Raw genomic sequence first — 21,694 nt, 5'->3', positions numbered from 1 at the left:
AAACTGCTGGCAATGGCAATTAAGTTTGCTCAGAGGTGAGTAAATGTGAAGTTGAGGCTACAGTAAAAGGAAGTTGAATTATTTTGGGGTAAAATTCTCTGTCCATTTTCCTCTCTGAAAGCTTGGCCAATTCAGTTTTTTAACAAAATTGCACAATATCAGGAAGCTCTCAGTATGTGTTCCCACTTCCCTGCTGAGATTGACCAGGTAGTCCTCAGTTATCCTGTTGTATCCTGGTGCTTGCTCAGAGCATGAAATAGAACCCAGAGAGGAGTAAGAACAGGGGTTGGGTTAAAATTGTGGGGTTTAAGTTGGGTGACATAAAACACTGGCACCGTTAGGAATAGTGTAGGGTGAAGAAAATATTCACTTGAATGTGATCCTTCTATATGCAGGTTGGAAGAGATCAGCAAAAAAAGTCCACAGAAAGCTCATTTCTAACTGAATAAAAGCCAGCTATGTGCTGGATTTTCTCTTATTTTTAACCCATGTCAAATTCCCCAATTAATTGCGGAAGTGAACAATGGAGATCGTGTCAAAAGTGATTATCTTGCAAAAGCAGCCCTGCTGGGGGTGTGCAGCGTAGAGAATGTGATTGCTGGTTAAGATAAATGAGAAAGTGATCTGTCACACCTTCAGATGAAGTGATCACTTGAGAGGCCACCCTCCCTTACGTTTGTGTGCATAACTCCTGCTTGTTAACAGGAATTCCACATGAATATTGATTGGGAATAAGTGGTTGGGTGAGTGCATGTTCTGCCTGTCAAACCATTTAATGTTCAATTGCACATCAGGGAAAATAGCAAAGGTAGCTAGAAAATGAAACAGGAGTGCAGGGCTGTCCAAGTGAAAACTGTGTTAGTGGTCAGATCTGAGCAGATAAAAATGAGTTGGAGGGAGGTGTAGAATTAAGAGTTGATGACAAAAGAAAGAATCTGTAAATGTCTCATGGATTTTAGACTTAAATATAATTTCCTGTCTAGTCCATCTACCGTAGATCACACACTCTTGTGCAAGCAGTTGCTGGATAAGGTGGTGATTAGTATGAGCAATCAGGCCAATGGATTGGACTTTCTGTAATCCCTCAGGTGACCTGGAAAAGAAGCACCTTTTGGTCATATTACCAATATACTTTTTGCCCTCAAGGTTGTTTTCTCGAAAGAGCAGTCAGCTTTTCAAAATAGGAGGAACTGAAGAAGTAAATGGTTTTAGTAAAGGAGCTTGGAGAATTACTAAGTGGTGGTGAATGGTTACACTTGACTTTACAGGATCTTTACCAGGGAAGATTAAACAGCCTGTTTTACACCAGCCTGGCTTAGTACAGAGGCAGTTCTACTCTAAAACACAAATTTCCTCTTCCCTGCATGTTTTGACACCCTGTTCTGGGGTTTCCCAAAGCCACCCTTCCTCCTTGGTGAGCTTTATTTGCAACAGGGTGCCTGGTCTTGTGAAGAGCAGCTCACTTTTCCACACAGGAGCTATTCCTTCTTGCAGGCTGAGCAGTGTGAGCTGAACAGAGCTCAGTGAGGTCTGCCCAGAGGCAATCCCTGTTCCTGTGACCTTGCTGACAAGACAGATAAGGCCTTTCAACAGAGCACAAGTGTGTGTCATGTTGGAGCAGACAGACCGCCAGCCTATCTACATCTCTCAAGTGTTAACAGGAGTTTGACTGGCCAGTCAAAAATGTGTTTCTTCAAATGCTGCCTTTTTCAAGAGGCAGGTCTTTTAGCAGCTTCCACTGCAGTTTCCATGAGATGGAGAGTTTGATGGTCTGGAAGATGTATTCAAGTGTGTTGTCCTTTCTATACCTCCCTTATCATCAGTGTAGTTAAATCCACCTGTTTTCATTGTGTTCCTGTCAAAGGTGGGAAAAGCCCCTGTCACATTGTGGCTTAGGGACACAGTGCATACTTATCAAGAAGAATTCTGCTTGCAGTTACAATTTGGATTAAAACTGCAGCATCATGGGCAGAGCCATTGCGTTTGGTTTGCACTTGAATTGCTTCTCTGCTTGTGTTATTTTCCCCTCCTCGCTCCCGTGGAGAGACAAAAGCAAAACAAAACCACCCACAAAACACATGCACTCTCTAGACTGTGGTGGATCTTATTTACTTTGATCACTTATTGCACGAAGAGAAACTAAAATCAGTATCAGGATTCAAAGAAAAAATATCTCTATGCCCTGTGCTTTTGGACCTTCTTGGCTTTCAAATGGAAATGCCATCCTTGTTGATTAGAAGCACAAAACTTGCATGCAATGAAATGAAAGGAAGCTGCTGCCTCTGCTCCAGCCCCTGCTCTATGCTAGCTGAGTTGACATTTGGGCTGGATCTGATTTTTAGATGTCTGTTCTTCCTTATCACAAACCTGACTCATCTTTGGGGCCAGTGATAAGGTGGGGGGTGTTGGCAGCAGCCCTGACACGGGCAATGTGCAAGTGTGGGGCTGTGGAGAGCAGGAACTCCTCAGAGCAGCAAACTGCTGGGGTGAAGCTGACCTCTTTCTTGGCTTCAAGGAGTTGCTTACACATTTAATTTGTGATAGAAGATTGAGTTTGGCTGACATGTATCAGCAGCAGAAGAAAGCCCTTGAGGGAGAAGCACAAGAGGAAAAGCCAGTGGTGGAGCAAGAGAGTAGCAGACCAAAGATATGAGATGTAGAGCATGGAAACACTGACCTGACTGTCATCTGCCAGCAACTGAATGACCCCTTTCAAATACTGATGCAACCCTTCTTTCAAAGAGGCTCTGCTGAGCACCACAGCCCCATTCAGACAGCTGGTGCAGAGAGCCCTGTGGTTTCCTGCATTCTTGTATGAAAACTGCCCTTATATGACTCTCTTCCTTCTATTCCTATAGGATAATTCTCCTCCTTAGCAGAGTTCAGCACTCAGAAGAGCCTCTCCTCTCCTTTGCAGCCTTTCTCAGTGCTTGCTCCAGATGGGTCAGGGAATGTCAGAAGTGACAGGAGCGGTGGTTTGGGCAGAGAGCTGGAGGAGGGGGTGGAAGGCTTGGGCAGCTGTGAGTGCTCACAAACTGCCCCTTTCCAAACCACCAGTGATGGTGTTCAGTGGCTTAGCAATCCTGTCCCTCCCATGTGCCTTTGGCCAAAGTGCATCACAGGTTGGGCAGCCCCTGCTGAAGATACCTGGCCCCAACCCTTGCAGGTGCATCCTTCATGGAGGGAAGCACCCAGGGCTCTGCAGATAATCACTGAGATGGTTTGGGGTCAAGCTGCACACAGGGCCATGAGGTTGTGCTCTGGCACTGAGTTAATAAAAGTTCAGGGAGGCTCGTTACAGAGAAGCTGTGCCAGACAATGAGAGATGCTTTGCACAGCCTGTTTGATGGATCTGTGCCCTTTGTGAACACATCATTTTAAAAGCTGCTGCAAAGCACAATCTTGATGAAACATCCAGTGTAACCTGAAGAGAGCTGGTCTTCTTAGAACCACCCAGTTGCTGATGGGGGGACTATGCCCATAACAGAGACTGTCTTGTCTTTAGGAATCTTAATTTGCTTTGATGCCACAGCAGGTTGTGTAATCTGCTGAAGAGATAAGACAGCCTCTGTTTTAAAGATGACTAACTTCTAATCCTGCCTGTCTCACACATTTTGTTCTCTTAATGAAATGAAATGCTGAAGGCATAGGAAGTTGTATGTTGCAAAAAATAACCAAAATCGTACTGTGGCAAGTCAAAGTCCAGTGAAAGGAAATGCAGATCAGAGTGAGGGAGAGTGCTTTGGAAAATGACATGACTTACCTCAGTAGCTCTAGCACACAGTATAAGGTCATGTAAGAAATCAGAAAGTTTATCACATAAACAGTGCTAGTGCAGAAATATTCAAAGAGAGTATGTATCTCACTGGCTATGTGGTGGTTTTGGTTACAATAGAAGAAAGGCTTTCCTTCATGACCCAGCAAAACCCATTAATGATTGTTTATCAGATCCAGGCCTTTGCTTATGTCCAGCTGATAGGAAAGATTCTGAGGAAAATACTTGATCCCTGCCTCTTATCCATGTGGCTGCCTTTATGAAAGGGCTGTGAGAGTGTGCCTGTGGCAGCAGGATAACATCTGCCCATGGTTGGGTACCCTGGGCACAAGGATGCTCTGAGGCCACTGGGAGTGCACCAGGGTCAGTGGTTGCAGTCCATCAACGTGAGAGGCAGATGAGCTTGGTCCCGTGAGTGGCCACAGAGTGGCCTTTAATAGACAGTGCAAACATAGCCCCTGGGTCACACTGGGCTCACATGAATAGTCCTGTTGACTGCAGTGGGTGAGTAAGAGTTTGCTTGTGGGAATAGAGTTCATAGCACAGCCCTCTGCAGGTGGCTGCTGCTCCCAGGCCCAAAGGGGTGAATTAGCAAATCTCATCTTCCCAGACTGATTTCTGCCTTTAAACATCCATGACCTGGAACAGAGACACAGTCACTTCACTGTGAAAGGTTGCATTTTTTTCCATCCCCTCCACCAAAAAAACCCCCAAACCCAGGTTGTTTTTTAACCCCCCTGTCTTGTCCCAGCTGTGTGTATCTGGGGGTAGTTTGCTTCATGCTTCTTCATCCTAAACCACAAAACAGAGTGAGAACATGACCTGATAAATAAAAGCCCCCTGGAATATATCTGGTTTGAAGTTGATGTACAGCAGATGAAGAAACTGTCTTCAGATTTTCTGTTGTAGTTAGATATAGTTGGAATAGCTCCATCAGCTTGTTCCTGCATTATTCCTATATATGATTTTAAGTGAAAAGCAGTATAAAATTGTCATGGATTTTGTTTGTTGCATCTTAGACTTTTCCTGAAGTATTGCTAAGGAGAGGGAAGATCCTGACTTATGATCATAAATAGAGTATATAAACCTTTAAGGGAAAGTTTGGCTATTCATAAAAAAATTACACAAATGGATTTTTTTTCAGTGGTTTGGGGTTTGTTTTTCTTGGTTTTGGGCTTTTTGGGGGTGGTGTTTTTTGGTTTTTTAGGCTGGCTTGTTTTGTGTGGCTGACCCCAAAATGCAGTGGCTGCCTGCTCTGCTCTGCTCTTGTGTGTGCAGCCAGCACCTGAACAAACAGAGCTGTATCTCTGACAGCCTGGGAATCTGCCAGGATTCCTCAGGGAAGGAGTGATTCAGAGCATCTGAGAAAAGTGGGGGCTGCTTCCATGCATCCTTGCTTCCTGTCCAAACAGCAACCCATGCAGCCATACTCTGAAAGGACAGTGGGGCAGTTCCCATCAGCAAATACAGTTCTGGTGTTGGATAAAACTACACATTCTCGTGACAGTACAGAATCTTGTGCCTCACAGATTATTGTGGAAAGGCTGATATGACAACAAAAAGTATCAGACAGCTAGTGGGGCTTTCCAGGGCACTTTGGAAGTGTGAGGGTTATGGCACATCAGGCAGTTTTTCTGGGAAGGTCTGATGTGAAGAACTAGAGGATGGTGTGACATGGACTTCCAGCATGTCACCTGCTTGTTTACTTCATCTTCTTCTTCACTCTTAAGAGGTTCTACAGTGATAAATTGTTTGAACTTTGAGTCAAAGCTGATGTGCAGGTCCCAATGACATTCTTCCCCTCCCTGCTTTCCATACATTAATAAAAATTTAGGAAATCTTTGTTTATTGAATGTAAGAAGGTGACCAGGAAAAGCAGAAACCTTTATTTTGCTGCAGTTATAAACACAAATTCATCTTCCAGATTATCAGTTACCTTTGTTGCCTTGTTAGGAAAATTACTCAGGCATTGAACTCTACTCTCAAACCATGATTTTATTTATTGCTTTTTGTGTTTGTGTAGTGAGTGGCAGGCTAAAATCAAATAGCAGATCATGTAAGGTGAAAGCTTAGGAACCCGTGTCTTTGATCTTCTTCAGTGTTTCTAGAAGGATCAGCACTGGGTCTCCATCTCCTCTGAGCTGAGGAGGAGGAGGGCAGGTAGTTCCAGGCATGTGTTAGTCACAGTGAATGTGATCCATCTCTGGTTACGCTGCCTTTGATCTCCCTCTCTTTGCACAGCCAGTCTCCGACACCAAACCTTGCCTGTCCTCCAGTAGCAAACCCCATAACTCTTTCTGGCTCCAGCATTTTGTTTCTTCAATACTTTGTCAGGATGGAAATACTAACCAAACCCTGAACTTTTAAAATCTCTCTCTTTCTAGTCCTGTGATCTCCCTCGTACGCTAATTTTGAAAATGTGCTGGCATATTAATAGAACCCTGCCCGAGGTGCGGAGCCGCTCTTTAGAAGCTCGATTTTATTTTTGATGCCTATAACAGGTGCTGGTTTAATAGGTTTGCTGTATTACAGCTTTCCTTTTTCTCTGGTGAGCCCGGCCAGATCTGTAAGCTGACACTACATGAAGGCCAGGCGTGTGACTTCTCCCTGCCTTTAGCCTGGCTTCACACTGAACATTTACGCTGCAGACCCACAGCACCCACGGCAGCCTTAACTCAAGCTTTGTCTGAACCAGGAGGTTTTGTGCTGATTGTATTTAAATCAGCCCAAGCAAAGCCCCCTGTGCATTCCTGTCTGAGGGTCTGCTTGCTTTGATTTTCCACTGTCAGCTTTTGAGTGGGCAGCTGTTGTGGGGAGAGAATGTGGCTCAAACAACAAAGGAATGTGTTTGTGCTGCTCTTTGCATCCATTTCACACGAGGAGTTTGAAGCTAAGGTATAAATTAAACTGAGTGGTGTTCTCTTTGCCTGCTGCGAAGAGGAAGGTGAATTCTTCCCCTATTAGGTCTGGTGGAAAAAGTTTCACAGCCTGTTTATCAAATAAATATTCACAAAGACGCTTCGAATGAGGAAACGCACCGGGATTAAAGTGTAACTTTACCTCTAAAATACAAGCTGAGATTCCTGGAAATGCTGCAAGCCTTTGACTTTGCGCCACCTGTTATTTTCCTGCCACCCCCTTCAGCTCCCTCCCGACTCAGTGCAAACCCAAACACGCTTTGGCCTCGCTGGAACATTCTGCTTGTTTTTCTCAGCCCGGAGGAGCAGAGAGCACACGTTTGTTTCCTTGCGGGGTCCTCCTGGGCTTGGTTCAGCGAGGAGCTGGCTGAGGTTACTCCAAATCTCCTGTAAGCCCAAGGGGTCTGTGCAAGGGCTGAGAGGCTGCGCTGCCTCAGGGTGCTGAAGTGGGATTCAGGCAGGTTAAGCTGGGGCTGGAGGGTGGATTTGCCCATCTCTCCTCTCCCTCTGTGGCTGTAGCTGGTGCTGACCCGAGGGTGAAGTTCCTGAACGAGTGCCATGGGTATGGAGTGATCAGGAGGGGTCATTGCTGACTCCGAGTTACCTTGGCTTGGCACAGGGGTGTTCAGGTCTGTGTTTGCTGCAGATGAGGTGTCTCTGGGAATGACGTTGGGTATGAACTTGGACATTCAGTTGTTTCAGCCAGATCCTCCCATATTCATAAACAAGCCTAAATGGACTTGGATGGGCTCCTTAATACCTATGATTTCTTTTTCACTTCAGCTGCTTCCACTTTAGTCCTCAGCAAAGGCTGCATCATCCTAGCTGGATAGTCCTTTTCCATGCACATTGGAAAGCCAGAGGTAGAGAGGGGTTAAGGAACTTGCCCAAGGCAGATGAGTCAGTGCCAGAGCTGGGAATAGAAACCAAGAGACTTGGCTCCCACTCCAGGTTCTAATTGCACAATCTCACATTGAAGCCCTGTCATTGTATACTCCTGAGGTAACACTGGCAGAAGTGAGGCAGGGAAAGCTTTTTCCAGGCTGTGATACCTAAGGAGTGGGGAGAGGAAAGGATACCTGGAGGTGTTGGTGGTGCAAGCACCAATTATTCGTGCTTTGCCGCCTGGTTTCGGCAATTGGTGCTAAAATCTGATCTGTCACATTTGAAGCCAACCCAGTGTGAAGTGGTTGGGAAAAATCCAGCCCTTTTCCAGTCAGTGATAAAGGGGAGAGGCAAATTCATAACATTACTTGTCTTTTTTTTTTTTTCTGTAAAACACCCTTATGATGAACAGCGGAACAAAGGCAGGAAAGCTGAGAGGATCCAAGCAGTAACAGCAAGGGTTAAATCACATTTGGGCTCTTACCAAAAGAATGAAAAATAAATTGTAATCAAGCTAGTAAAAGGTTTGGGCTATGTTGCCTTCATATCACATGCTGTGTATGGGAGAAGTCCCAGGCTTTGTTTGAAGTGCAGTGCTTTAAGAGGGTGCAGTGCTTTGCAGCAAACTGTCTGACATTCCCCAGCTGGGACTGGCCCGGGATGGTGTTTGGAGCTGAGAGTTACATTTGGAGTCGGCCCATGTTTGAAGGAGATGGGGAGAGGGAGAGAAAGGAGCCAGTTTTTCTGCCTGTGTAAAATAATGTATCCATCTCATCTGCCAGCTGCAGCACATGAAAAGCAAGAGGCGAACAGACAGGAGTCACCTGGAAACTGCGAACATGGCTCAAACAAAACAGTTCTTTCCTGTCCTTTCCTTCCCTTCTTCAAGTCTGTCTTCTGGGACGGGTTGGGAGATCTGGCAGGCGGGCAGAGTGGATATATGTTAAGCAACCAAAGCCCAAAATTATTAATACTCAAAAAAAAAAAAAAACCCAAAAAAACTCCAAAAAACATTGGCTTCTGAAGAGCATTTCATGTCCAAATTCACTCTGTGCTCTCAAGTCCCTTGCAGACTTAACTGCCCTGCGTAGGGATTGTCAGGTGATTTATAGATTCTCCATGTTCGTTTGTACAAGCCTTCATTTCCTGTTAATTTACAGCCAGATTCATCTCAGCTATCCCAGCTTAGATGAGATCAGAGCTGAACTCGCAGCCCCTGCTTCAGGAGAGCTCCAGAAAATGTGCTTGGTTTGCTTTCAGTTATGTCTGTGTTGAGGTACTTTCCTGAATCAGGCTTGACACACATTTAAAATTTCTGAGCCTTATGATTCTACTGATCAAGTTAATTGCAAAAAAAAAAAAAAAACAACAAACAACCCCAGTCCTAGGAGCAAAGAAATTCCCCTTGCCCATGTGTTTAGTCAACAGAGGTCACAAAATTCTGGGTATATTGATTTTTCCTGTGTTTTAGTCTCACTATACTGTAAATTCAGTGCACCTCTGTCCTGCTAGATGTGTAAGTATTGAATTTTCATGGATATGAAAAATCAGAATGTGAATATTGAATCTTCCTGGATGTGAAAATTCAGACTTTATTCCAAGCTGTAAATGAATATTGGTCCTTTGGACAGCAGCCATGTCACTGCCTTTGAAACAGTTGTGGTTGTGGAGACCTGTGTGCTGGTAACCCATGGAATAACCAGTTTGGAGACATAAATTATGACTTTCCTTTGATTTTTCTTGGCACCTTGTTGCATTGTATTAGCAGCACACTGCTATAATGCTGTAAAATTTGTCCTTGATGTTTTCTGAGCCTGTACTGAATTAATTATCATTTAAACTCTTCAGTAAAAGTAGTGTTTCTGTGCCTCTTCCCCCTGTGTTAAGCAAGGGCCTTGTGCTGGCTGTTTAAAGGTTGAATCTCCCAAAAGCAAACTGTTCTAGGGTTGCAGATTTTACACTCTTCCTGTTGTGGACACCAGCAAGTGCTGTGGTGAAACAATCTGGTTTTAATAACAGGGAGAGTAAAGGAGCAGATCACAGTGTGGGGAGCAGGTCCCCAGCCTTGTGCTGCTGGCATTTTCTGTCAAAGGGAGGAGGTTTTTGTCAAGAGGGTTTTGTGTGAGCCCCTGGGAGAGCCTGAAGTAGGGGTGAAGCTGGAGATGATGGGCTCCTAGATATCTGTAAGCTTCAGTGCCCGAAAAGCTGTGTCAGCCATCCCTCCGTTTTTTGTTTCGAAGAGCTGATGTTTTGTCAGGGGAACTGGGGCTTGCATTCAGGGGTGCTTTCCCTGCCTGCTCTCCCTTCCTCTGCTCACTTAGTAGGGATCTGGATGGATTGAGGCACAGGACTTGTCTGAACTCTCTTTACTATCTCTTATTATTCAGCAAGTTCCCAAGTGTCTGGTGAGCGTCTGTTTGGAGTGCCTCACTCACAGCCTTGCCAGTAATATCAGTGACTGGTCTAAATTCACATCAGGCTCTGCCTCCTGTGACTAATGCACAATGTATTTTTTTAATTCATTACTGTTCTCTACTGACTCAGGCCAGAAAAGAGTCAGAGGAAAGGATTTGGTAGGGGGGTGATTTTTACTTAGACCTTGCTGAGTACAGATGAGGTCTAAAGGTATTTAACTGTTTGGTGGCTGTGGAAACACTGAGGGCTGTTGTAGGACTTTCTCTAAAGAAAAACCTTGGATTGAATCCCTCAGGCTGTCCTGGTAAGGCAGCAATCACAGGTGATCAGTTCAGGGTCTGATCCTGCAGCTTGTGCTTGGGCAGGCACTGGCACTGCAGAGTTGTCCTAATCCTACAATGGGACAAAAATAGCAAAAGATAAGGAAATATCTGCAAGAATATTTGTAAGGATTCTTATTTCTTTGTGTTACAAATCATTGTAGTACAGTGCAAAGCTGGGAATTTTCAGAAGAATCCTTGGGAACTGAGAACATAATGTAACTTTTATTGAGTTTGTATTTATTTATTTGTTTCCTTCTCTGAAAGTCACATTCTCTGGATCAAGCCTTGGCAGGCTGGCTAAGCCACTGATCTGCACTCCTTGCCTTTGGGATTCAAATCCAGCCCTGTAGTCCTTGCACGTAACAAATCCAGTTTGGAAGTGCAGGCTTGTAGGAGAGCCCAGATTAATGGAAGAAAAACTGATGAGTGGAGTCAATAGCTCTGTAGAAGAAAAAAGTGTCTGGAAGCCTACAGATAGATACCTGTGAGCTGTTCCCCAGCCAGAGGGATTAGGGAATGTCTCTCTGGAATGGGTTTCTCCTCAAACAGCTGCTGAAAAGTCACCATAACTGAGCGTACAAACTCAGGGCCAGCCTGGGGGCCTGCTGCAGCCTCAGATATTCTTTCTGTTTTTCTAGGAGAACTAAACAGTCTCTTTTTCTCCTCCTGCCTGTTTCAGGCATCACAACAGGATCCGCAGCATTGAGGGCAGTCAGCTGCAGCCCTACGTTACCCTGGAAACGTTGGACCTGAGCTTCAATGACATCACGGAAATCCGAAACGGCTGCTTTCCACAGGGACTGCACATAAAGGAGCTGTGAGTTTGTCTTCTTGGGAACTGCTTTTGTTGAGTTACCACAGCAGAGAAAAGGGCCTCAGACCTTTAAAAACAGAAGTAATGACCATAAGAAGTATAGGATTATTTGTCAGGATTTTAAGTGCAAAGGAGAGTTAGAAGGCAGCACATTGTCACTTTTGTCAGGTTATTTTTTGAGTGCTGTCTGGTTTCTGACATAGCTATAAAGAATGCAGATTATTATTACTTGTGTTGCAGAGAGAAAGTTTCTTTCAGGTATCCTACATCCTTCCTGTGTAGGTGTCTTTACGACTGCAAACCCATGTGCATCTAAAAGAAAAGAACAACTATTTCATCATTAAAGTGGCTTTCTGAATATTGAGAACAAAAATGTCTCATTATTTGAAGAAAATGGGGTCAAGCAGAGTAACACCATCCCAACAGGGTTATTTGCCTATTCAGAAAAACATGAAACAATCTGTATTCCAGGTACCTTTGAAGAGGTGCAGGCAAATAAAAGTTTATTATGCCTGCATTAAAGTTTACACCAAAGTTTGTGTTCCTGGTTGCAAGAGTATGTAAGAGAGTGGTGTTGTGACTGATAACTGCCTGTTGTCCTGCAGAAACAGCCCCCTGTGGCCGACTGGGATCCAAGTAAGAAAGACCTCTGGGACAGATACAGAGGGAAAAACGGGGAATGAATAGCATCATCCTGCACTGGAATAGTCTCCAGTTTCTGGCTTCCACTCCTGATTGCCTTGTTTAAGTAGGAGAATGACAGGGAGCTCTTTGGAAGTGCCCAGCAATTCTCCACATTCATCACAGGCTCTGGGAAGGGCCCTGTGCCCTTTGTGCAGCCAGAAATTCAGCTGGTTTGAAGCTATCTCCATAGCTTCACCAGCTTGTCTGCAGACCAAGTAAATGCTGATAAAAGGTGATTTCTGACAGAACTGTTCATTTTTCTGCTGTGATTTATTGCAGCTACCTGGGGAGCAACAGAATCAGCACCCTGGAGCCTGGTGCTTTTGATAGCCTGTCACGGTCCCTGCTAACACTTCGTCTGAGTAAAAACAGGATCACTCAGCTTCCTGTCAAGGCTTTCAGGCTGCCCAGGCTAATGCAACTGTGAGTACAAATGTCCACTTTAATTAAGCTCAGACACACTTTATGGATAAAATGACCCTGGGGGTGTGTGCATGTCACCAAATGTCACCCTTCCTCACCTACTATCTATAAAATGTAGACTCCACTATGCAGGAGTCCTCTGCCACCTCCTAGGAAGACACACTGGCAGAGGGTCCTTTTTGTCTTGTAACTCTTGGATTTTCAGGGTATTATTTGGATCAGGTGGGGAGAGAGGGATGCTGTAACAGACATCAGCATCTTTTGCACTTGACAGAGTGGGACAAATCCATTCCCTCACAAGCTGCTGGTGTCTGTGGTGCAAGAGAGGTTTGCAGGATGTTTCTATTGAGAGTGACAGAACTCGGCTGCCATGTTAGTGTTTCAAGGCCACACAGGTATCTTTATGTGGCAATAAAAAGCAGTGAGGGAAGGCTGTTAAACTGTGAGGTAATATTTGGGCAGAGAAAACTGCAGCTCAGATGAGTTAACATGCACATGGTTGTTGTTCTGCCTGCAAGGGAACACAGCAGCTAGAAATATGCTTTACATGTAAAAATGAAGCACTAATGGTTGAGCTTTTTCCTTCTGCTGCAGTTAGAGAAATGGGCCCAGCCTAAGGCTTCTTTCAGTCTTTCCATCAAATTTGATATGCAAAAGGTTCACCTCTGTTAACATAAAGTCCACAAATGCTGTTGGAGCTTGCACCTCTAAGTGTCAGCCTCTTGACTGAGAGACAAATCCTCAAGCCAGGGTGTGCCCAAGGAGTGTGTGTGCATTTGTGTCTGCATACGTGCAGAATTTATAGCCAGGTTGGATGGGGTAGGGGGACACATTAGCATATCCATATAAAAGTCTGATGCCCCTCAGTTGGAAGTTGCTGTCCATTGAATGAGGGCTTCTAATTCACTGTGTTTGACTGCATCATGTGTAGAACCATAATGAAAACAACTCCATCTGTTTAGGAACACAGTTTGCACTGAGAGATGGAGTAATTGCTACTCTTAATGACAGCCTCAGAGTTGGTTGTTTAACTCTACAGATAAACATGAATGAATTGCAAGTTATCCAGACTGGTGTGTTGTAGAATTTGTGTACAGTTCTTTTTCTGGCAAAGCCTGTTTCACTAATAGCCCAGGAAGTGCAGTGCAGCAAGGGACTTCAGGCCTGCAAAATCTTTATTGCTTACTTGACTTTAATCATGCTCAACTTGAGTACAAATTCAACATTGTTTTTTTAGGCAGTTGAAAAGTAAGCTTAAAGTCTCTATGGCTTCTTCATCTTTTCCAAAACAAGTTCAGATGTTGTAACCACCATTTTCCTCAGCACAAACAATGAATAGGGAACTATCCTCTAGCTTAGTCTTTGTATGTGTGGAAAAGTATCAGTTTTAAAAGCTCTAGGTTCAGCTTTTAGTGCATTGTGTTGAAGTTTTTGGTGGACTTTACAGAACAGGATTTTCAGCTGGCTTGTCTGGGTGAAGCAATCCATAAGACTGATATAGGTTGGTAAAGAGTGCTGTGGTGATGTTCATATTGCTATTCAGAAAAAAAGATATTGCTAAAATTTAGGGATCCTTCCCCACCTGAGGAAACTAAAAAGAATTTAATGAACCAGGCTGGAAACCTTTGTACATAAGACTACATTGTTATTGGAAAAAACTTTCACTCTTTATTAGTTTCTGATAGTAGGGGGGAAAAAAAAAAAAAAAGTGGCATTTGTCAGGGTAACTGAAAGCTTTCCTTTCAGACTTGGCCATAAAGTTTCCTCTTGGGCCCACACTTTTGGGGCACCTGCATGTTTCAGAGCACATTTTTACTGGGCAATTACAAGTCCTGTAAAAACAATGGATTGTAAGGGAAATAATGCCCACGTTTGACTGTACTGGTTCACATGGTGTCTGTGCTTGAGGGAGAATGGAGTGTGAAAATTGATGAGAAGGATCATTGGTTTAAAATAAATGCAGAGAGAGGAGGGATGAAGAGGAATTTCTGCACTCTGTTATTTCTCTGTAGTGGAAGTCTGTCCTGGGGTGAGTTTGTTTAAGGCAGCACCCAGCTGCCTTCCCTGGACAGCTCTGGGGTTGAAGGTTTCCGGTGCTGTTCTGCTGTCCCCTGGGAAGCACTGACAGAGGGGCTGTTGGCACTGCTGCCCCCATTGTGTGCTGCACAGATGACTTGGTGAGAAAGGACTGGGGTTTAATAAACTTTGTATGGCCTTGGTGATTTTAGGGAGCTGAACCGAAATCGCATCCGCCTGATTGAAGGCCTGACGTTCCAGGGACTGGACAGCTTGGAAGTCCTGAAACTCCAGCGCAACAACATCAGCAAACTGACTGATGGGGCCTTCTGGGGTCTAGCCAAAATGCAAGTTCTGTAAGTTGGAGAAATGGGCTCTTTTTCCTTAAACAGCCTCAACTGCTGTCACATCCTTCTCTGTATTTTAGCAGAGACCCGTGGGTACCTGTGGCACCTCCTGTGCTTCTTTCTTTGTCCTGCATGTCCAGAGCTGCTGCAGCAGCTTCTGTTTAGCTCACAGTTTATAAAAGCTCACTACTTCCACAGGTATTCAATAAAAACAGCACTGTTTTTTAAGCTGTGGCACTATTCCTTTGAATGTTTGACAGTTTGAGCGTTCAGCATTTATCTCAATTGGTCTTTAAATATTTGACTTCTGCAAATTTATTTTGACTGATAGATGGAAACTCTGTCTATTCATGCAGACAATATTATTCCACTTCATGGGATACCTAGAAACCAAGCTGGCCATTCTTGGTGATGTTTTCTTTCCATACCAGAGAATAAATTGATTACTCATTGCAGAGAAATACCTGAACAACACACTTGGCTTCCAGGTGTGTTTGTGAGGTCCCAGGTGATGAAGGCAGCACGTTTCTGGGAGCTGCTGTCACACAGCTGGGACTCTGCAAATACAAACTTGAATGGGATGCTTTAAGCCCAGTTTACTTGCAGTGGAGTTTCTCTCTGCAGTCACATCTCCTCCTGGGCACTTCCTTTGTGTTGTGCTTGAATTTCTGTCTGTGTTTGGTAAGAAATGCCCATGTGTCCACATGGCTATGTAGAAAAGTGTCTAGGAATGGCTAAAATACCAGTTCTTTTTGGAAATTCTTTCAGCATTTGACCAGTGCTGCTGATCTGTCAATTCCTTCTGATTTTTCTCCACAGCCACCTGGAATATAACAGCCTGACAGAAGTGAACAGTGGCTCTCTCTATGGCCTTTCTTCTCTGCACCAGCTTCACCTCAGCAATAACTCCATATCCCGCATCAACCCCGATGGCTGGAGCTTCTGCCAGAAGCTGCATGAGCTGTAAGTTGGTTTCTGTTGTGTTGTGTAATGTTGGCAGGAAACAGGGGAGTCAGGAATTTTCTCAAGGCTTACAGCTCCCACTGTATCAACCTGTAGAAAAGCAGGAACTGCAGGCTCCTGAGTGATGCCCTTGTTATTTATGATGTTATGGCCTTCAGAGCACCTGGTTAAAACATTTGCACCAGAAACAAAGGCTAGAACCCACTAAAGGTGCACAGTGCCAGAAGACCTGGAGAGTTTGTGAGCTGTGGCTTGCTAACATTTTTAGCTAGCAAGTTACAAGACTTGTAACTTGCCATGTAATAACTGTACAGCCTGAAGGAAGCTTTGCTTTATCCTCTGTATTTACAAAGAACAATCGTGCTTTCAACCAGCAGAGATTTGGTCTTTTAAAGGTAGTTCTCCTGGTTTCTCCTGTTTACAGTTTATTCTTCCTGTAGGGTTCAGTTGTTGAAAGGTAAATACATTGGCTTTGCTCTCCTGAGGTTTCCAGCTGGGAATACAGCCTGACAAATGAAGGAAAGCCTTGCTGCTGAGGGCAGCTCCACAAGAGTGTCTTTTGGATCTGTGGCACTGCTTTAATGCCTTTTTGAAGACACTCACAGGGGTGCTTGCAGTATTTACAGAAATAGCTGCCATTCCCTCAGTGGGACTGTGGGAAGCTTCACTTTTTTCATTGGCAAAACTTGACACATCATCAGTGGAACTGGAATTCATTCTGCTTGGTGCAGGGAAGTGTTAAACATTGTTAGGGATTCTCCTATGCACCTAAAAGCAGTATGGTAAAGCAGCTTCCTGCTGCCAGAGGCCTCACTCTGCTCTCACACTAGAGGTTGGTATCTGCCCACCCAGCTGTGAGTCCTGAAACTTTTGGCCTGTGGGATTCAGAGATGGGTAGACATGACACATGTAATTTATTTATCTTTAGAATTAACATGTGATCTTCTGTTGAATCCAAATTATTTGTTCAGATGTTGGTTATTTTTTGGGGGCACAAGGAAGTACTTTGGTTTTGGTTTTAGTTTAATACACACATGATTGTTTAATTACCTAATTTTTCAAATTGCTGCAGAACTGCCCATGTCTGGCACAGTTCTGTGGGCAGCTGCAGCTCCTTCGTGTGTAGATCCTCACATGATGTTTTGCTAGATGAAGGCAGTGTTAATGGAGAGATCTTCAAGGCAGCAGATCAGAACTGGAACTGTGCTCTGCCTCTGGTCTTTAAATCTGAAGCATCAAAAAAAGGGGAACCTGCCTTGCCAAGGCACTCACAGTTGAATCCTTGGAACAGCCAAGTGCAGATCACTGCACAGCTCTGAGAGCTTTCTGCTCTCAGCACCAAACATCTGGTGCCTGTGCTGAGCTTTATTTCAGCCTGGGTTGTTTGGGATGGGTAAAGTCCATCTGCAGCTCGCAGGCCTGATGTCAGAACTCTTTCAGGGAGAGCTGAGCTTGTCTTCTCTACATGACACTGTCTTGCAAACCCTCAAGGTTTAGGTTGGAGGTTGCTTGTCATGCTGAGTCCTTTTTCTCAGGTAAGGATTAGGATCTCACCCAACAAGCAGTTCTAACAGTGAGCTGTGCTGCCTTAGAAGCAGTAATTGCAGAAACTCAGGTGCAGGAGTCATGCTGGTGCAGGATGGGGTAGATTTGGAAAATGCCCAGTGGTGTGAGGTGGTGTGAGGCATTGGGGCGTGCCTGGCCTGACAGGCAGGATTGTGCTGGAGTGTGAGGCCAGAGACACAGTCAGTGATGGGAAAGGCGATCCTGTGGGTGTTAGCACATCCCTGCAAAGTACTACAAGCTCTTTCAGGTGCTGCCTTTAGGGTAAGGCTGCTGCAGAGAACCATCAGATCTCCAAACTGAAACTCCCACAGCCAGAGAGTACCTGTAGGAGAGGTCTGTGCTGAAATTCAAGGGTGAGGAAAGGAAGTCATAGATACATCTAGACTGACTTAGGAGCTTTAATTGTGTATATTTCATTCCTGATTGAAAGATCCTTGCCCACCTCCACTGTTGCTAAATCTTCTGGGTTTCAGTTACCTGAAAACACTGTGGTTGTACAGGGAATGAATTTCAAAGTTTTCTAATGAGGGATTTGGTCATCTGAAGGAGGAGTTATCTCTCATTCAGCTGCTGGGACAAAACGTGACCCCCCAAGGCTCTGGTCTGATGTAAAAGCTGACAAGGAAAGAAAGCTCTTGCCTTGTTGTGAGCATGAGAAAGAGCTGATTGTATTCACCAGTCAGGTGCTAGGAATCATGGAAAAACCCAGAGTGGGAGCACAGGATTTCATCAGAGGTAAATGGTGGCTTGGCTGCTGAATCCTTCCCTTTTTACCTGTAGTGGGAATGAAGTATGTTAGATGTACCTGGTCCAGAGCAGGCTGGCAGCAGCAGCTCCAGTTGCACAACAGGGTTCTGGTTAACCCCTTTCTGTACCAATTTTGGCATGGAGCTCAAAATCTCCTACTTCTTGCCAGGCTAGAAGGGCTGTGCAGACAAATGTTGCCATTTATTCATTCCAGTGATTTCTCACTAGTAGAGAGGATGCCAGGGTCGAGGAAGCAGCAGAGATCTCTTGGCTCCTCTCAACCAGATAATCAACACTGCTGAGCTAAGGGGGAAACCTGATGTTTTGCCAATTGGCCTGTCCTGTGGCAGGAAGCAGAGCCCTGCATGCTGAAGAAGCCACTACTGGGTGCCATGGCTCCTGAAATCTTCCATGTGGGACACCACTGAGAGCCTCCATGTCCTGCTGCTGTCTGTCCATCTTGGGGTGACATCCATGCAAACAGAGGCAACATGCCTTCACCAGTTGTGGCAGGAACTCTTATGTGTGGAATCAAAAGGAACTATTTATTTTCTCAGCCAGGTTTAGGATTACTTTTGAAAAAAAAATCTCTTTTAAAGCCAAATTCTTTAATAGCAGGTGAGGACATAATTTTGATCAGGTGCCAGTTCTTCCTAACTAACACTATAGCTTCTTTAGGAATGAAAGTATGTTGTCCCATACCTTCAAACTCATTAATCTTTGCTGAATTTTTTTCCACAGCTTGCCCTCTGCCCACTAGCTGAAAGATAGCACCTTTGCCAAGTAAATTACTTTGGAGTATATGTCTGTTTGGACTTAGGTTTTGGCTTTGCAGTGAATTTCATGCAAGCCCTAGACACATTTTTAAGCAGACTCATTAACAGGCAGTACTAGAAGAGGAATGTGGAGGTTTGGAACTCAGTGAAATTTTTTTTTCTTGTCTGTAAAGTGGAGGATTTCAAGCTTCTTCAAAGCTGTCACTTTTTCAAAAGTTGAGCAGCCCAAACCCTTACATCTTTTGAAGTTAGTTGTACTCCCAGGTCACTTAAGAAGGTGGTTTCAAAAATCTGGTGCCTGCTGCTACTCTGAGAGGTCCCTCATTTGACAATCCAAGCTGGCCTTCCAGAGCAGGGCTTTATTCTGGATAGAAGGTGGTTGCACAGTGTGTGAGGTAGCTTCCCAAGGCCTGCCCTCTGTGTCAAAATTCCATCTTGCACCTTGCTGGGAGAGAAAAGCAGCTGCCTTCCTGCCAACTTCCAAACTGCAACAGGAGCAGTGCTTAAAAAAAAAAATCTCCCAGACCAGAGATAATACAAGCAAAGGGAAGAGATAGATGGAAAACTAAGAAAAAAAACAACCCTCCAACAGTCTCATGTAAGTGGAGAGGATTTAAGGCAAACTATGCTCCTTGACAAAGGGGAGTGGGAGGAAGGAAAGGTGGCTGGTTTACAACAGACACCTCCTTTCTGTGCGTGAAAGGAAGCATTCAATTGCCTTGTGGTGAAATGCTTTTGGCTCTGGACTGGGGTGGAGCAGAGGCACCCACACCCAGAGCCTGGGGCTGGCTGTGCACAAGTGCAGAATGATAAGACAGCTCCTGAGCACAGCAGCCTGGACGCTGCCAAGAGCGTGTGTGAACTCCAAAATCCATCCGTGTGACATCACTCTGCACCTCGCAGGGAGCAGGGGCTGCTTCTCCCTGTGAGCCTGGGAGGGAGTCCAGATGGCAGTGAGGATTGAACACAGCCATCTGAGCTCTGCCTGTACCTGTGGGACACAGGGATGGTGCTCCCAGACCCTCACCCAGCTGCGTGGGAGCAGGAGCAGCTCTCCCTGCCATAGCTGACAGTATATGTGTGTGTGTGTGTGTGTTGGGTTCAGTCACTTCTGGGCAGCCTCTCACTGTATCCTGCACAGAAAATTTCCCCACAGCTGGGTACCAGCTGCCTCCTGCTCGCTTGGTGTCACCCAGCTTCCCCATGGGTGGTGTCTCCTGGCACTAACTGCAGGCTGCAATCTCATTTCCTAATCCAGTTGTTACATACCCATGCATACATCACCTCCTGTCAGGTGGTTGTGGGAGGCAAGCACTGGTTGGCAGAGAAGAGTTTGGAAAATACCAGGTGGGTTGACAAGAGCTGTTGTTACATTTTTTCCCCTCAGGATTCTCTCCTACAACAACCTGACAAGGCTGGACGAGGGAAGCCTGGCAGACCTTGGGGGACTGCACGTGCTACGGCTGAGCCACAATTCCATCAATCATATTGCAGAAGGTGCTTTCAGGGGACTCAAAAACCTACGTGTCCTGTAAGTTGTTCTCAGCTTTTGTCAGACCCCACCCATATTCCCTCCAAAGTTTGTGTTCTGCAGGTGGTTCTGTTTGAAGATTCTTTAGTGTCTGTGTCTGGCACTTTCAGGTTCCTGAAGCCACTTCAAAAAAGCTGACCAAAAATCCCTAAGGTCTCATTCCTGCAGCTAATAGCAGTATTTCTCTTGCTAGCATATTGACTTTAATTGCAAGTCTTAGAAAAACTTAGTTTCTTTTGGGTCATTCTGCACTCAGAATGAGCAGGGAATGATTCCTTCTACTGACAACACTGGAAATTTGAATATCCTCTTAGATGTGCTATTGAGCACTTCTGTGTTGTTGGTTTTGGGTTTTTTTTTAACTGGATATTAAATATAAAATTATAGGCTAAGATGATGTCAAGAAAAAAACAATGGGAAAACAAAGAAATGTAGAGATTGGGCTTAGGACCTGACTGTACCAGAAGTGTAACAACACAAAACTTCACCCAGCCTTCAGTCCAGGCACAGAAATAAGAAGCTTTTGCAGGTACCATGCAAATAACCAGAATTCTTTCTCTTTAATGCCCATGAAACATTCTGTGCTCTGATTTTCATGGCAAATCCTGAAACACCAGAAAGTTGCCAAGGGCAAAGTTTCACGAGCCCTAGTACTGAATTGCAGAAATGATTCACCCAGTGCTGGCTGTGGCCATTTACCACAGACTTTTATATTAAAACCACTGACGCAATATAATACCTGGAAATGTGATAGTCCAAATCTGCCTGGTCCAAATACCAACGTGTAAGGTTTTAGGAGCAGTAGAGCCCATTAGACAGATCAGTGTGACCCCTGTGGGATGCAGTTGTAGCATTGTTCCATTACATATACACTGTTGAGAGCTGTTTTAGACTGAAGTCCATCTGGGCTTGTCTTTTGAGCATCAGAAGATGGGGAATCCAGTTTCATTCCTGCTCTGCTGAGTTGTCTCTGTCTCCTTACTGGAACCTGCAGGGCTGCTGGCTGTTCTCCTCTCTCTGGGAGCTGCAGGCTCAGCACCTTCATCTGGCACGCCACAAAATTCTCACAGTCCTTGTGACAGTACCAGACATGTTCCCAGGCTGGTTGGGTTCAGCAAACTGATTTAATTCTTCCTTCAAAAGAAAAAAAAAATAAAAAAATCACACTTTGATACTTTTATGCCTCTTCAGAAGCCCATTGTGGCCTGGGTCATTAAAAGGAAATGGGAACAGAAAAATCTCCTGCCTTTACAGTACTTTTTGCATCTTACTCTTTTCTTTATTGAAGTTCATAGTGAAGGAAGTGACTGGAAAGTGAGTTTGGGTTTTGTTTGCTTTTTTTAAACTTCAGCCAAAGCCTTTCAGCCACTGGGCTTTCAGAAAGGGACCTCTCTGAGGCAGCTGTCAAGACCGGAACTAAAGGTTTCCAAAGAAAAATGGAGGGGAAGGGAAGCTGGTCCTTCTCTTTGCTCTGCACTGAATGTGGAGCCTCTTTTATGTCCAGGGCAGAG

General features: G+C 44.8%; 1 protein-coding gene across 1 annotated transcript in view; it reads left to right on the top strand.

Annotated features, from left to right (window-relative positions):
• The window catches only part of LRIG1 (leucine rich repeats and immunoglobulin like domains 1), an 87,207-nt gene that overhangs the window by 45,868 nt on the left and 19,645 nt on the right, over window positions 1-21,694 (top strand). Inside the window, 5 exon segments of the mRNA XM_015640986.1 lie at window positions 10,996-11,133; window positions 12,094-12,237; window positions 14,466-14,609; window positions 15,420-15,563; window positions 20,040-20,183. Of these exon segments, the coding sequence (XP_015496472.1) occupies window positions 10,996-11,133; window positions 12,094-12,237; window positions 14,466-14,609; window positions 15,420-15,563; window positions 20,040-20,183 (714 nt within the window).

The sequence above is a fragment of the Parus major genome, chromosome 12, assembly GCF_001522545.3.
Source record: "Parus major isolate Abel chromosome 12, Parus_major1.1, whole genome shotgun sequence".
Classification (NCBI taxonomy): domain Eukaryota; kingdom Metazoa; phylum Chordata; class Aves; order Passeriformes; family Paridae; genus Parus; species Parus major.
Note: the sequence above shows the minus strand (reverse complement) of the source record. Positions and strands in the feature narration are given on the sequence as shown.